Genomic DNA, 12,999 nt, shown 5'->3' with positions numbered 1-12,999 from the left:
GCCACCGCGGCCCTGCTTGGGCTTGGTCGTCCATATCCAATCTTTCTTTTGGCCTTGCTTAAACAACTTCTAGATTTGTTCTAAACCCACACTCCATATTGGCGTAGATATTAATATTACAGTCGATTGGTAAAATCAATCTTCCACATTTAAAAATTAAAGTACACACAAGTACAAAACTAAGCATTTACCATAAAAACACTAGCTGCAAGTGTTCAAAATAGATTTATGGTTTCTATAAAATCAATTGAAAATTGCTATTTTTAATTAGGCAGCTAGTGAAAAACAGCAGCTTTCAACTCCAGCCGAGTTTAAGCTCAACCTAAACTCAGTTGACCAAAGTGAACTGACCCGACTGACCCGACCCAACAACCCGACCCGACAACCCGACCCGAGTAGCCTGACCTGACAACCCGACCCGACCCGTAACCCGACTCGAACTGACCCAACCCGTTTGAGAGCACTAATTTGGGTTGTCTAACTTGTCTCCTTTCATGAGTAAAAAATTGTCAGAATTCAATTTGAGGATTTTAACTTAATACCATATATTAACACTTTCAAACTTACGGACACTTCATAGTCTAGCCATTGGTGTAAAGATTTAGGACTTAGAACCTGATAGGTAAGCATTAAGACCAAGTGATTTGAAATAATAACAATTTGTGTACATAAAGAAAGAAAAATGTCAATATAATTCGTATCCAAACTGTGCGGTACCTTCTAGCTATCAACACTTCAGAGAACAATTAGTTTTATCTGCTATGTAAGTTAATGGGAGCAACAAATAAATATTATTTATTTTCTTAAACATATGGAGAACCTATACATGACTCCAACTTTTCTTACAGTATGTGCACAAAAATTGTTAAACATTCTGGTTAGCATAACGCTTCATAGAAGGAAAGTTGGTCCAAACAACACAAAACAAATTCATTAATGAAATAATAATATTGGATACAAAAACACACTCACACACACTTATATATATTATATAGATAGATAGATATAGTTATCTATGTAAAGCAAACTTAATTGAATGGAATGTGAATGTAACGTTACATATAAACAAATAAGAAAAACTTTAACTTTTAGTAAATTTAGTACCTGAAACTGTTAATAATTTAGGAAGAATTAAACGAAATGTTTATATTGAACTGAGTGCACTGAAATTTAGGTTAAACGAAGTGAGTTAAACACATAAAAGCAATAAACGTGACATAAAAAGCAATGTCATAAACATAATTTAGTCTGGCATTTTAAAATTGTCAAGATCTGTACTGAAAACGATAATCTTAATGATGACATGGTGCCAAAATACTACCTTAAAGTTGGTATGAAAATCTATGATATCTATGAAAATTGGTATTTTAATAGATAAAAAATATTCCAGGGTACTGTAAACTTAACAATCTAGCAAGCTGTTCGACAAAGTAAGAAACATATATGATAATTTATGTTCACAATATTTATAATATTATATTATCTGTCATTTTTTACTTAATTTTAAAGCAATTACCAAACGTAAGATATATAAGTAAAGTAAACATACTGGATGTAACATTAGAATGTTATATCTATTCATTATTGCAACTACTTACATTTTTTTCTATATTTTAATTAGATAATCGGATATTTAGTGATCAGAGACCCTCACAGGAATTTTTCCAAGGGGAGGTACCTGTATCTTCCTTACCCCCGCTGCGGAAGATCATGTTACCGATGATGACAAGAGAAGCAGATTTGAGTAGTTGCTTCTCATAAAGAAATATAGTACTACCATTACTACTACTACAATAACTAATAATAATAATAATAATAATAATAATAATAATAATAATAATAATAATAATAATAATAGTGATAATGACAATAGCACTCCTCTACCCATATCTAACTTTCTCGAAATATAAAGTTAATCTTTATTGAGAATGTTGCTTCCCACGAGACAAAATAACTTTTTTATGAATATCTTTTTTTCTGAAGAAACACTGTCTAAGAAACAAAAGAACGGAAAAAACATTTTAGATTTTTCTACATCATAAATTTTAAAATATGCAAAATCCAAAAGTACAAAAAACCCTGTGTTTGCTTGTGAGGAAACATACCTTGTAAATGGAAAGTATTCAAACGAATGACGTCCCCATACATCAAAAGAAGTGTTTCTTTAGGTTTTGATGGAGGTCTTTCTATTTCTGTAATTCCATGAAGGATGTTTAACGTATTAAATTGATCTTCTAGTTGTTTATCTTTCAGTTCTTCAACTTCAACCTCAACAACTTCCACATTTATAAGCGGAAGCGGAGGTTTTTGTATAGACTTCATTGGCAGTCCAATACTTGTAGCACGATATCGTGCAGGATTCTCAACTAAATCGGAGACCTGAAATACATACATATATGAATCTACTGTAAATATAATTCCACTGTTGTATCCGAAAACACTAAATGTACCATTACATAATGATTTATGTTTGTGCTTATATCCTCAATTTATTGCAAGTCAACAGCTTACATTTATGAGATTTAGTGACGTCACTAGTAATATAATATTAACCCCTTTCTGCATGATTTTTTTTTCTTTTAGCGAAAAAAAAATCAGTATTGGAAATCCTCATATGGAAACTTGAAAAATGAATTAAAACTTGAATTTTAGATTTTTCACTTAATTCCGACGAGAAATATGTAAGTGCCATATATGACACACAACTCACAAAGAACATGCCAGATGACACCAAAATATCTTATTCATACACGTCAATATCTCACACAGCAAACAAAACAGTCATTTGGTGTCTTTGATAAATTACAAAAAAGCTAAAGTGAAAAAAGGGTATGTTCCATATATGGCATGGCATGCGGTAAGGGGTTAAAAAGAAGTAAAGTAAAAGTGGCATGATAATTGAGAACAAGCTTGACATCAAATACTTGCGAATATTGGTTTCCATCATTTTTGTTTAAAACTAGTAAATTTCCCTGTAGTGGAAAAATACATTCTTCATTGATTCTTAGCAAGTCTTGGTTATAAATATACACTACATTTACTTTCTGTAACAGGAAATTTGGTGGCCAATAACTCGGGAACTAAATGTCTCCACTTGGCCAGACTTGAAATGGTGCTAGATTTTAACAAGCTTAATATGAAATACCATAGTGTACATACATTTAGTTCTTGAATTATTCTGTATCAAACTTGTGATTTGGGCTCAAGTAAGTCTAAACTCCAATTTCGATGGCAAATAACTGGAGAACCGAAGATCTGCACAACATATTTCGTATACACAGTAAGCTCATGAAGGTCTACCGCTAGACATTTGATCAACATCGAATGAGTTCCGTCAGTCGCTTTTGGTGAAGCTTTTTGATTTCACCCAGTTCAAACCCAAATTCGATGGCCGGTATTTTTAAAACTAAAGATCTGTGCACCATAATATTTCATACTGTTATTGAATTACTACAAAGCTCGTCAATCTTTACCGCCATACCAAATTTGGTCAAGATCAAATGGGTTTTGTTGACCTTGATTTAGTGAAATTTCTTCATTTCACTAACAAGGGACGTATGCGAACCGTGATAGCAAGCTATTTATAAAATTTGGTACCCTGCCTAATTGTGGATCGCTAATCATCGTGGTGATAGTCAATCTATGCGGAAATGCCTTGTTTACCCGCTACGTATAATACATATACCACACAGTGTCCAAGTGAGGCTGTGCCGAATTATACCCCAAAAACTCCGGAAAATGTAGAAAATGAAAAATCTGTTCATGTAATCTAATACCTACAGGAGGGGTACACATGGCCAAGAACACGGCAGTAATGACACACAAGCAGTGTTGTCATTTCAACACAAACTTATAGTTTTTCAAATAGAATGTATACCATTTTGTGGCATTAAATCAATTGGCATAAAATGTAAAAGAGAATAAGCAAAGATGGGTTATCACTGTTGCCAAATGAGGGAGATACGAGGCTCTAAAGTTGAGAAATTATGGGGTCCGCTCAGAGAAACAAACAAATATACAACAACAAGAAGATTGCAGAAGGAACAAAGGTACAGTAGGGAGTAAATCACAGCATGCAGACCATCCAGTGACTAACGGTGTTGATGATTCACATCGACTGTGCGGCTTGGGCAAGAAATATACGTACAGTATTTGACCATATTGTCTATGGATTTTCTGTTATGTGCATTGGTGTATTATGTTAATGTATTTTGCGCCTGTATATTACTGTTAACTTGAATACAGTGTATTTTGTCTTATGGTTGTCTCAAATGTTAACGTTTCCTATACTCTTTACTGATATCTATCACAAATCATTAATCTCTGCGAATCGATTCTGTTTTTCCATAATCTTTTCAGGCGTTACGCCATCGTTTCTATAGTTTGGAAGGCATGCAGGATTTTATGCAGCGTTGTAACCCCAAGAAAGTTCGTTTTATAGTTATCGGGAACGGTTTGACCTATCGATTCAACACAAATACCATTGAAATTGCTGCTCTACAGGAAGACTTCCTGTTCACATTTCTGTATTATGTCATATGGGACTTCTTTTTTCTACTATTACTCTAACATGTGCCCTTTTTTGGTTGAATCCTGTATCAAGCCTATTAGCCACTGGATAGTGTGCATGCTGTAATTTACTCCCTACTGTATTTGTTCCTTCTACAGTCTTCTTGTTGTTTCACATTTGTTCGTTTCTCTGTGCAGACCCCATAATTTCTCAACTTTAGAGCCTCGTATCTTCTTTATCGGCCAACACTGATAACCCATCTTTCACTTATTTTCTTTTACGTTTTATGCCAATTGTTTTAATCCCATAAAATGGTATACATTCTATTTGAAAAACTATAAGTTTGTGTTGAGATAGCAATACTGCTTGTGTGTCACTACTGCCGTGTTCTTGATCATCTGCCCCCCTTCTGTAGGTATTAGATTACATACACACATCTTTCATTTTCTGCCTTTTTCCGACGTTTTTAGGGTATAACTCGGCACAGCCTCAGTCGGTCACTGCGTGGTATATGTGTTATATGTAGCAGGTAAACAAGGCATTTTCGCACCGAGTGCGTCGAAATGATTAGCGACCAACATTTAGTCAGGATATAAATTTTCATAAATATCTAGCTGTCACAGTTCGCGTACGTTCCTTGAAAGTCCGAACTCATATTTGGTGACCAGTAACTCAAGAACGAATGGTTTGTATACATAATACTACATGAAAGTACCAAGCTACATGAGATCTACTACCTTACCAAATTTGGTCAAAATCGGATTAGTTTCATCGATACCATACTCAATACTGTTATTGGAATCACTTAATAACCTGTCCTATGATTAGTATTAAGAACTCGTTCTGTGATCAGAATAGTAAATTTACTTCATATTAACATTATTACCATACGATTATATTAATGTTAGTAGTAATTTCAATATAAAAAATAATAGTGACTACGATTAAGTCATATATCATGTTTATGTTGATAGTTTCTATTATTGATTTTTAAAAATTGTAATACAGAATTATTATTTTCTTTCGTAACAACTGGATCTTGAGGTGAAGACACACTTGTAGCAAGCGGTTCTGAGAATCTGAGTAATTTTAACAACCGGTTCGAGCGAAGCGGTATAATGACACCACTGAGGATACCGCTTATAAATACCCGGGTTCGATTCCCGGCGGGAGCTCATATGGTTCGGATTCCACGTTAATCAGTAGGTCCATGTCTCATATAGCCTCGCTGCTGAACGGGACGTAAAACTCAAAATCAACTCAACCGCTTATAAATGACATTTTATTAAGTCAAGTTGCAATTGTGATGCCTTAAGTCAGGAAGTAAATGCCTCCACGCCAAAATATTTCATATGTGAAAAAAGTCATGTTCTATCATGTTCTATCATTCATTTGTTCAAGGTCGGATGAATTCCATCAATCTCGTTTCCGTAAAATTTCTTGATTTCACTTATTTCAAATCTAAATTTGATGGCCAGTGACTTGGAAACTAAAAATCTGTACATCATATTATTTCATACTATGCTTGAACGTTTACAAAGTTCGGGATATATTTCATAGATGTGAGCCGATGTTTTCAGGGTAGTTCTGACTCACATCTGCGGATCAAAGCCCCAATAGCTCTTTAACGATTACCACTATCAAGTTTGGTAAAGATGGATAGGTTTTATCGATCGTAATGTAATGAAATTTCTTCATTTCAGTAAATCAAATTTGGTTGTAAATAACTCGAGAACCAATTATCTATCTATATATATAAAAGAGAACGTACAAATCCTTTGTTCCCTCATCACGCTAATACGGCTGAACCAATTTCTTTTATTTTTGGGGGGTTATTAGGATTTGGACCCTAGATGGTTTTTATCATATCACTTTAATTTTTAATTACCAGTGTCTTGAGATAATTGACCATTCAAGTGTCCATAACGTACAAATCCTTTGTTAGATCATCATAGGTAAAAATAAACGTATTTATATGCAACCCGCATGACCGTGTCACTCGGCGGGTTAACATAAATGACAGGCGCTATAATGTTAACATTTACTGCAATCACTTGAAAGCGAAAAAGTAAAAATTATCTAAGTAACAAAGTTTATTGCGTTCCGGGGTGACCGCAGCGAAGCGGGGCGGGTTAACATAAATGACAGGCGATATAATGTTAACATTTACTGCAATCTTCTATGGTTTTTATCATATCACTTGAAAGCGAAAAAGTAAAAATTATCTAAGTAACAAAGTTTATTGCGTTCCGGGGTGACCGCAGCGAAGCGGGGTGAACGCTGCTAGTCTTATATATAAAAGAGAACGCACAAATCCTTTGTTCCCTCATCACGCTAATACGGCTGAACCAATTTCTTTTATTTTTGGGGGGTTATTAGGATTTGGACCCTAGATGGTTTTTATCATATCACTTTAATTTTTAATTACCAGTGTCTTGAGATAATTGACCATTCAAGTGTCCATAACGTACAAATCCTTTGTTAGTTCATCATAGGTAAAAATAAACGTATTTATATGCAACCCGCATGACCGTGTCACTCGGCGGGTTAACATAAATGACAGGCGATATAATGTTAACATTTACTGCAATCTTCTATGGTTTTTATCATATCACTTGAAAGCGAAAAAGTAAAAATTATCTAAGTAACAAAGTTTATTGCGTTCCGGGGTGACCGCAGCGAAGCGGGGCGGGTTAACATAAATGACAGGCGATATAATGTTAACATTTACTGCAATCTTCTATGGTTTTTATCATATCACTTGAAAGCGAAAAAGTAAAAATTATCTAAGTAACAAAGTTTATTGCGTTCCGGGGTGACCGCAGCGAAGCGGGGTGAACGCTGCTAGTATACCATAGTATTTCATGTACGTACTGAGCTACAAAAGTCTACCATCATACCAAATTTTCTCACGATCGGCTTAGTATCGTCGATAGATACTACGGTAATAATTTCTAACAAATTTGATTGCGAATAGTTCAGAAACTAAAGGCCTACATATCAAAATGTTTCATGTGTGTGAATTAAACTCGTGAAGTATTATCACCATCCCAATTTTGGTTGAAATCTGATGGGTTCCATTCATCTCATACGATATATACTGTCCTTCTGATACTATTTTTTTAAAATAGAAAAACAAATTAAAAATGAATAAAGCTTACAAGTAAGATACGAAATTTATAGAAATGGTAACCGTACCTACTATTTGAAATAATAAAGATATGGAATCTGCAATATGAAAAGAAGTCCTCTCTCAATGGAAACTTACATTTAGCAGAGTCAATAACAATTGCAAGGGAATAAGTTATTTTTGCATACTGCAAATAATACTTATATGTTAGTTGACCTATCTTACAACATGTCTGGGAAGTCGAGGGCAGACTTCCTTAACTCTTCTCTAGCGTCGTCAGTGAGTAATATTTCCTAAATGTTCATGATGCTAGAACCGTAATGCTTTTAGCATGAGATTCAACATTTTGCACAGCAATAACACCAGTGCCTAGATCCATGAACTACTTTGACGAGTTGAAATGTTTTTTTTATTAATATTGTACAAACGTAAACCTCCCGGACACATGAAGTGTGATATTTCAATACAATAAAATTAGCTATGCACTTACTATGTTCTATACTGACGAAGGCGAAATTAAGCTATATTAAGAAATATTGCAATCCACGTTCTTGAATACACCAAAATTTTAAATTGCATTCGTGAATTCAACGATTTCTTATGGAATATTTTCGTTAAAAAAAATTGTTAGATTAGTTTGAAAAATAGAAAGGATTACGATGCTACTTATTTTAGAATTTCAGTTTTCTGCTTTGTATGCGTTGTAGAATTAAAATCCTTAATTGTGTTCCAAGAAATGCTACATAGTAGGATAGTGTAGTGGAGTGTCTGCATTCTATTCTATTTTATTTTACCTAATCTAACTAAAATGATGCAAATATATCAGAAGAAACATATACGAATGCATTAAATTTTAAAATATTTAATTATTTAGGAAAGATGAGATCAGGAGAAAGAGAATATTTTCTAACGTTGTTCATTTATATACTTACCTGTTCTAGTAGCTTGTGAAGTATGTACGTGACTGTGGTGCACTCTGGTGGCACTTCGTTCATACCCTGACAGTAAATTTCCATTTGATTTAATTCAATTGTTTTCGGGTAACCTACCTATAGAAATAAGTAAGCAATAAGATTAATTTACTTGTACTTAAAATTTATCGATATTACGTTCTGAAATAATTGTTTTCCTTTATTTCTCCTGCAACAAATAAACATATAAACTCGGAATCCTTCAATATGTGTTTGCTTATAGCTCAATTTGTCAATAGAAAAAAAAAAACTTAAATGCAGAAATCTTTCTGAAATTAGATAAAACCAGAATACCTTAACAAATAAAATCAAAGATATATTTCACATAAAAACTTATCATATTCATTAATAACTTTGCGTACAGTATAGTTAGACTAGTAATTGTCTTATTGAAGAAGAAACCTATATTCTATGAATCAGGGATTTTCAAACTTTTTGCAGTTGAGGCTCCCCTCAATCACCAAAATCTGAACGCGCATTCCCTGTCAAAAATGAAATGTGTCAACAACATGAATATATGTGTCCCTAAAAGAAGGACTATCACAATGATAAACACTGTTTCATTTATTAATCACTAATGGAATTATCTCATCAATACAAGTGATCTACATTATACACACTACATCTTTTAATGTTATTAGCCGTTGTTAATAATTATAAATTGTGGTAAGTCAGATATTTGTGTTAAAATTTAAAAATACGAGCAGAGAGGGAATTGAAACAATAAAAACCGGCACATTTAAAGGTTGAGCAAAGTCAATGGGATGTATGAGCTTGTTTTGAGTCACACAATTTATTAAATCTAGGCATAGTTTTGAAAGACACATCTCTTTCTGGAGATTTATTTTTGATCAATATTTGGATTTGATCACCGCTATGGCTGGAAGTATGGTTTCTTAGAGATAGGAAATTGCAAAAGGAAAGATCACTCGCAAGGCCTTCTTACTTAATTCAGAATACTCTGAAAAATGCCTTCGACCAATGAAAATGAATCAAATAAGACTATTCGTGAATGGCGGTAATACTTTAGAAAAGATTAAAGCTCAAGAATCGTCCCAAAAATAATAACAGAAAATTAAGAGAAGGAAAATTCAGCTAACATGCTGTCGCGTGAAATTCCAAAGACATTTAAGAATACGTACTATTCTGTAGAGATAAAGTAAAAGATTTTTAGATGTCATCTAACAAGCATTATACACGTTTAAACCAGAGGTGAAAGGCTCATTCGTAATCATATGTGGAACAGAGCTGACACAAACTCTTAGTCCACTACGTGTTACTATAGAAGACGGGTGAAGACTTAAGTATGTGTGTTGCATTATAAGTGTGTTCCTTTGTAATCTAAGTCCTCGTGAATCCCTAGGGAGGCGCACCGCACAGTTTGAAAACCCCTACTATAAATTAACTTGATTGACTATCATAATTTCAGTTTGCAAGCAGGCAACCAATGTAGGGGAGCGGCGATTGTTATCTATTAGGAATTAACGTGTTAACTTGTTAATTTTGAACCATAACGTTTAATGTACGCACATTAACGTTTTAAATTTATAATGGAGAATTTAATATTATTAATCAAACTGCTTTGCCTTAATCTAGTTACGATAAATCCTTTTATAGACCACAAATGTTGTCGGAGGAAAAGTCTTCCCTGCAAATTTCTCATTGTATGATCTTGCATCGTTTGGCCTAATCCTCGTTTCGCCTAACAAATTATTTGACACTTTTATGACAGATGAAAGATAAGCTTTATGTCCGCCATTTTAGGCGAAATAAGGATACTCGTTTGGCCTAATCCTCGTTTTGCCTAAAATGGTGGACTATAAAAAAATCGTGGAGATAAAACCTGAGGGAAATTTTCCGGGGAAAAAATTCCCTACTATGTGAAGAACTGAAAAATACAAATTAGTTTTCCTATAACTAATTTGTAATAGGACTATTTGCTTTCGGAAACATGTTTCGACAATTGTACAGTTATTTTTCCGTTCCATTTTGAGAATATTAATGCCCTCACAGAGTGTATAGTGGCTATATTTGAGATGAGAGAAAAACAACAAGTTACACCTGTTATAAATTTTGTTTAAAGGTGAGTGCTGTTCAAAGGTAACTTTTAGTTTGAAGTTTGTTTCCAAATATCTGATATTGTCAAGGAAATATAGTTTGTGTGTTTCTTCTTATGTAGGTGCAAAAGTTATTTTATTGTAGGTTTTGCTGATCTTTCAAAGGATTTCATTCCAGTTTCAACGCTTTTTTTGAAGCTGTTAATGCATTACAAGGGATCCTATTGTGATTTTATTGTAATTACAATTCGAATGAAATTTGTAACTATTTCGAGCTAGATCTGACAAAAGATCCCTAAATTTGCTCATAACTTAACAATGGACAACTGTGATCGAAATGAGTGATTTGTGACAAATCGCTCTGCTGACAAATTGCTCTTTGGATAATTCCACAATTCAAACATCTCAATATGTTACTGACAAAGAAAGAAGGAAAATATATTTCATTTCTTATTATTACTTTTGAAATTACAACTTTTGAGTCGAATTTCCACTCGTTTCACATACTACCGGGAATATCCATAGCATAAGTCTCTGAGATGCACAATGAGATTGAAATCCGGGCTTCTCAGTGGTTGTTTCAGCAGGAAGAAGTTGAATGCTCCTCCAAACAGATGGTGGCCAACCGGGATCTGTTACGAGGGTGGTTGTCCTGCTGGTACACTCCATTTCCATTCGTATGACAGAAATAAAGATATAGTTGACTCTGGTGAACTTCGTACTTCGATACAATACGGGTGAATAGTAGGTACCAAAGATCCAAAACATTGCTTACAGAAAGACACTATAAATCAACATGGTCTCCGTTATCTTGTACAATTCCAACCTGACATGATTTCGTTGGGCAGAATCAGACCCGGTTAATTCCATATTTCAAACAATTTGAGGTTTCGTACTGTATAGGATTAGTTTAGTAATCTGAATATTTATTGCAACTCTTCGTAAATCATTCGAAATTTTATTTGGCAGAATTTTGAAGTGTGTGCTTTCCTTTTTTAAATTTTTGGACTGAAAATTGAAAAAAAAATGAAAATGAAATCTTTAGTTTTACGTCCCACAGTTATGCCGGTTAGGCTAAAGGAGACGGTGATGATGAGAAATGAATGAAATGGAGGAATGAAGAAAGTGGGAGGAAACGGGAGAACCCCGATAAAACCCACGAGCACGGTGTTTGTCCACCACAAAGTCCACACGGCGCGAGTTGGGATCGAATCAGGGACCCCAAGCACTGGAGGTGAACGCTCTAATACTGAGTCACCGCGCACCCTGGACTGAAAATGGAGACACTATATGTCTTAACCTAACTGTTCGTGAAACTTTTCTGTGCTTATTTGCTTTTCTTTAATAATTACTAGACAAATACACTCAAAATCGAAAGAAAACGATACTCTAGGCAGCGATGATCATAATTTTGTTATCAAACAACACCAAAATTGTCTAGAAAACGTACAAGACACATGAAAAACTGGAAACGAAATGTAGCCTAAAGACAAGGTGAGTGGACTATCCTATGCATAAAAGTCGTTTGTTTTGTATTTCAGGGTAATTCTTTACTTTGAACAGAACATTGTTGGATTAGGTTCTTCTCTAAACAGTCTCTTCAGCTTCAGCAGAGCCTCTTTCTTAAAATGTCTCGTGTCAATTATCATTCAAAATTATAACATGCTTCTAGTACATGTTAAAAAAAAAGTGCCACTTATTTACCATTTCTGATTTTCTTTCTGCCACTGTTTTGCTCAAACTCAACATTTGCACATTTTGTTTTGCTATATTTCATATTCATATATTGGGATAATTGACAAATTAATATTCACCCTATGTTAGTCCATAAAAGGCTACAAACTCTTCCAAAATATAGTCATTCAGTTTAGAAATGTATACGGATAGGTATAATTAACTCCGTTTGTAGTTACGAAGGGTTTGACGATTGAAAGCAGCTCAAAGCTCACGTTTTACAAAGAGTTTTTTGAGGAATAGAAAACTGAGAAAATGGTGATGCACCAGAGGACGACGACGATATGGATTTCCATTTAGTAGATGATGATGGAGAGGAGGTTACATAACTCAATTTTTGCACATTTGGATCCATTGTTTTCAATTTAGAACAAAATTAATGTAGCATTTATGTATCCATATTCATTTGTGCCAATCTTGTGCAATGTATAGTTGATAATACATTCCCCCCTTCCCCAATATTTTAGTAGGCATAATACTGATTTCTGACTCTGACTCCCTTTCTTTTTGATAGGTTTTGTATCTTGAGCCTCAACAAAAATGACCGCTCATCCAGATGCAAAGGCTGTTATTTCCATTTACATACGCAAAACCTGT

General features: G+C 34.1%; 1 protein-coding gene across 1 annotated transcript in view; it reads right to left on the bottom strand.

Annotated features, from left to right (window-relative positions):
* The window catches only part of LOC145686221 (uncharacterized), a 307,734-nt gene that overhangs the window by 159,280 nt on the left and 135,455 nt on the right, over positions 1-12,999 (bottom strand). The window contains exons 9-10 of the mRNA XM_081759284.1: positions 8,573-8,689; positions 2,106-2,379 (exon numbers count right to left, since the gene is read on the bottom strand). Of these exons, the coding sequence (XP_081615410.1) occupies positions 2,106-2,379; positions 8,573-8,689 (391 nt within the window). The remainder of the gene's footprint in view (positions 1-2,105; positions 2,380-8,572; positions 8,690-12,999) is intronic.

This window comes from Thermobia domestica, chromosome 5 (assembly GCF_964235325.1).
Source record: "Thermobia domestica chromosome 5, izTheDome1.hap1.1, whole genome shotgun sequence".
NCBI classification, from domain to species: domain Eukaryota; kingdom Metazoa; phylum Arthropoda; class Insecta; order Zygentoma; family Lepismatidae; genus Thermobia; species Thermobia domestica.
The sequence above is the reverse complement of the archived record's forward strand: the minus strand, read 5'-3'. Positions and strand labels throughout refer to the sequence as shown.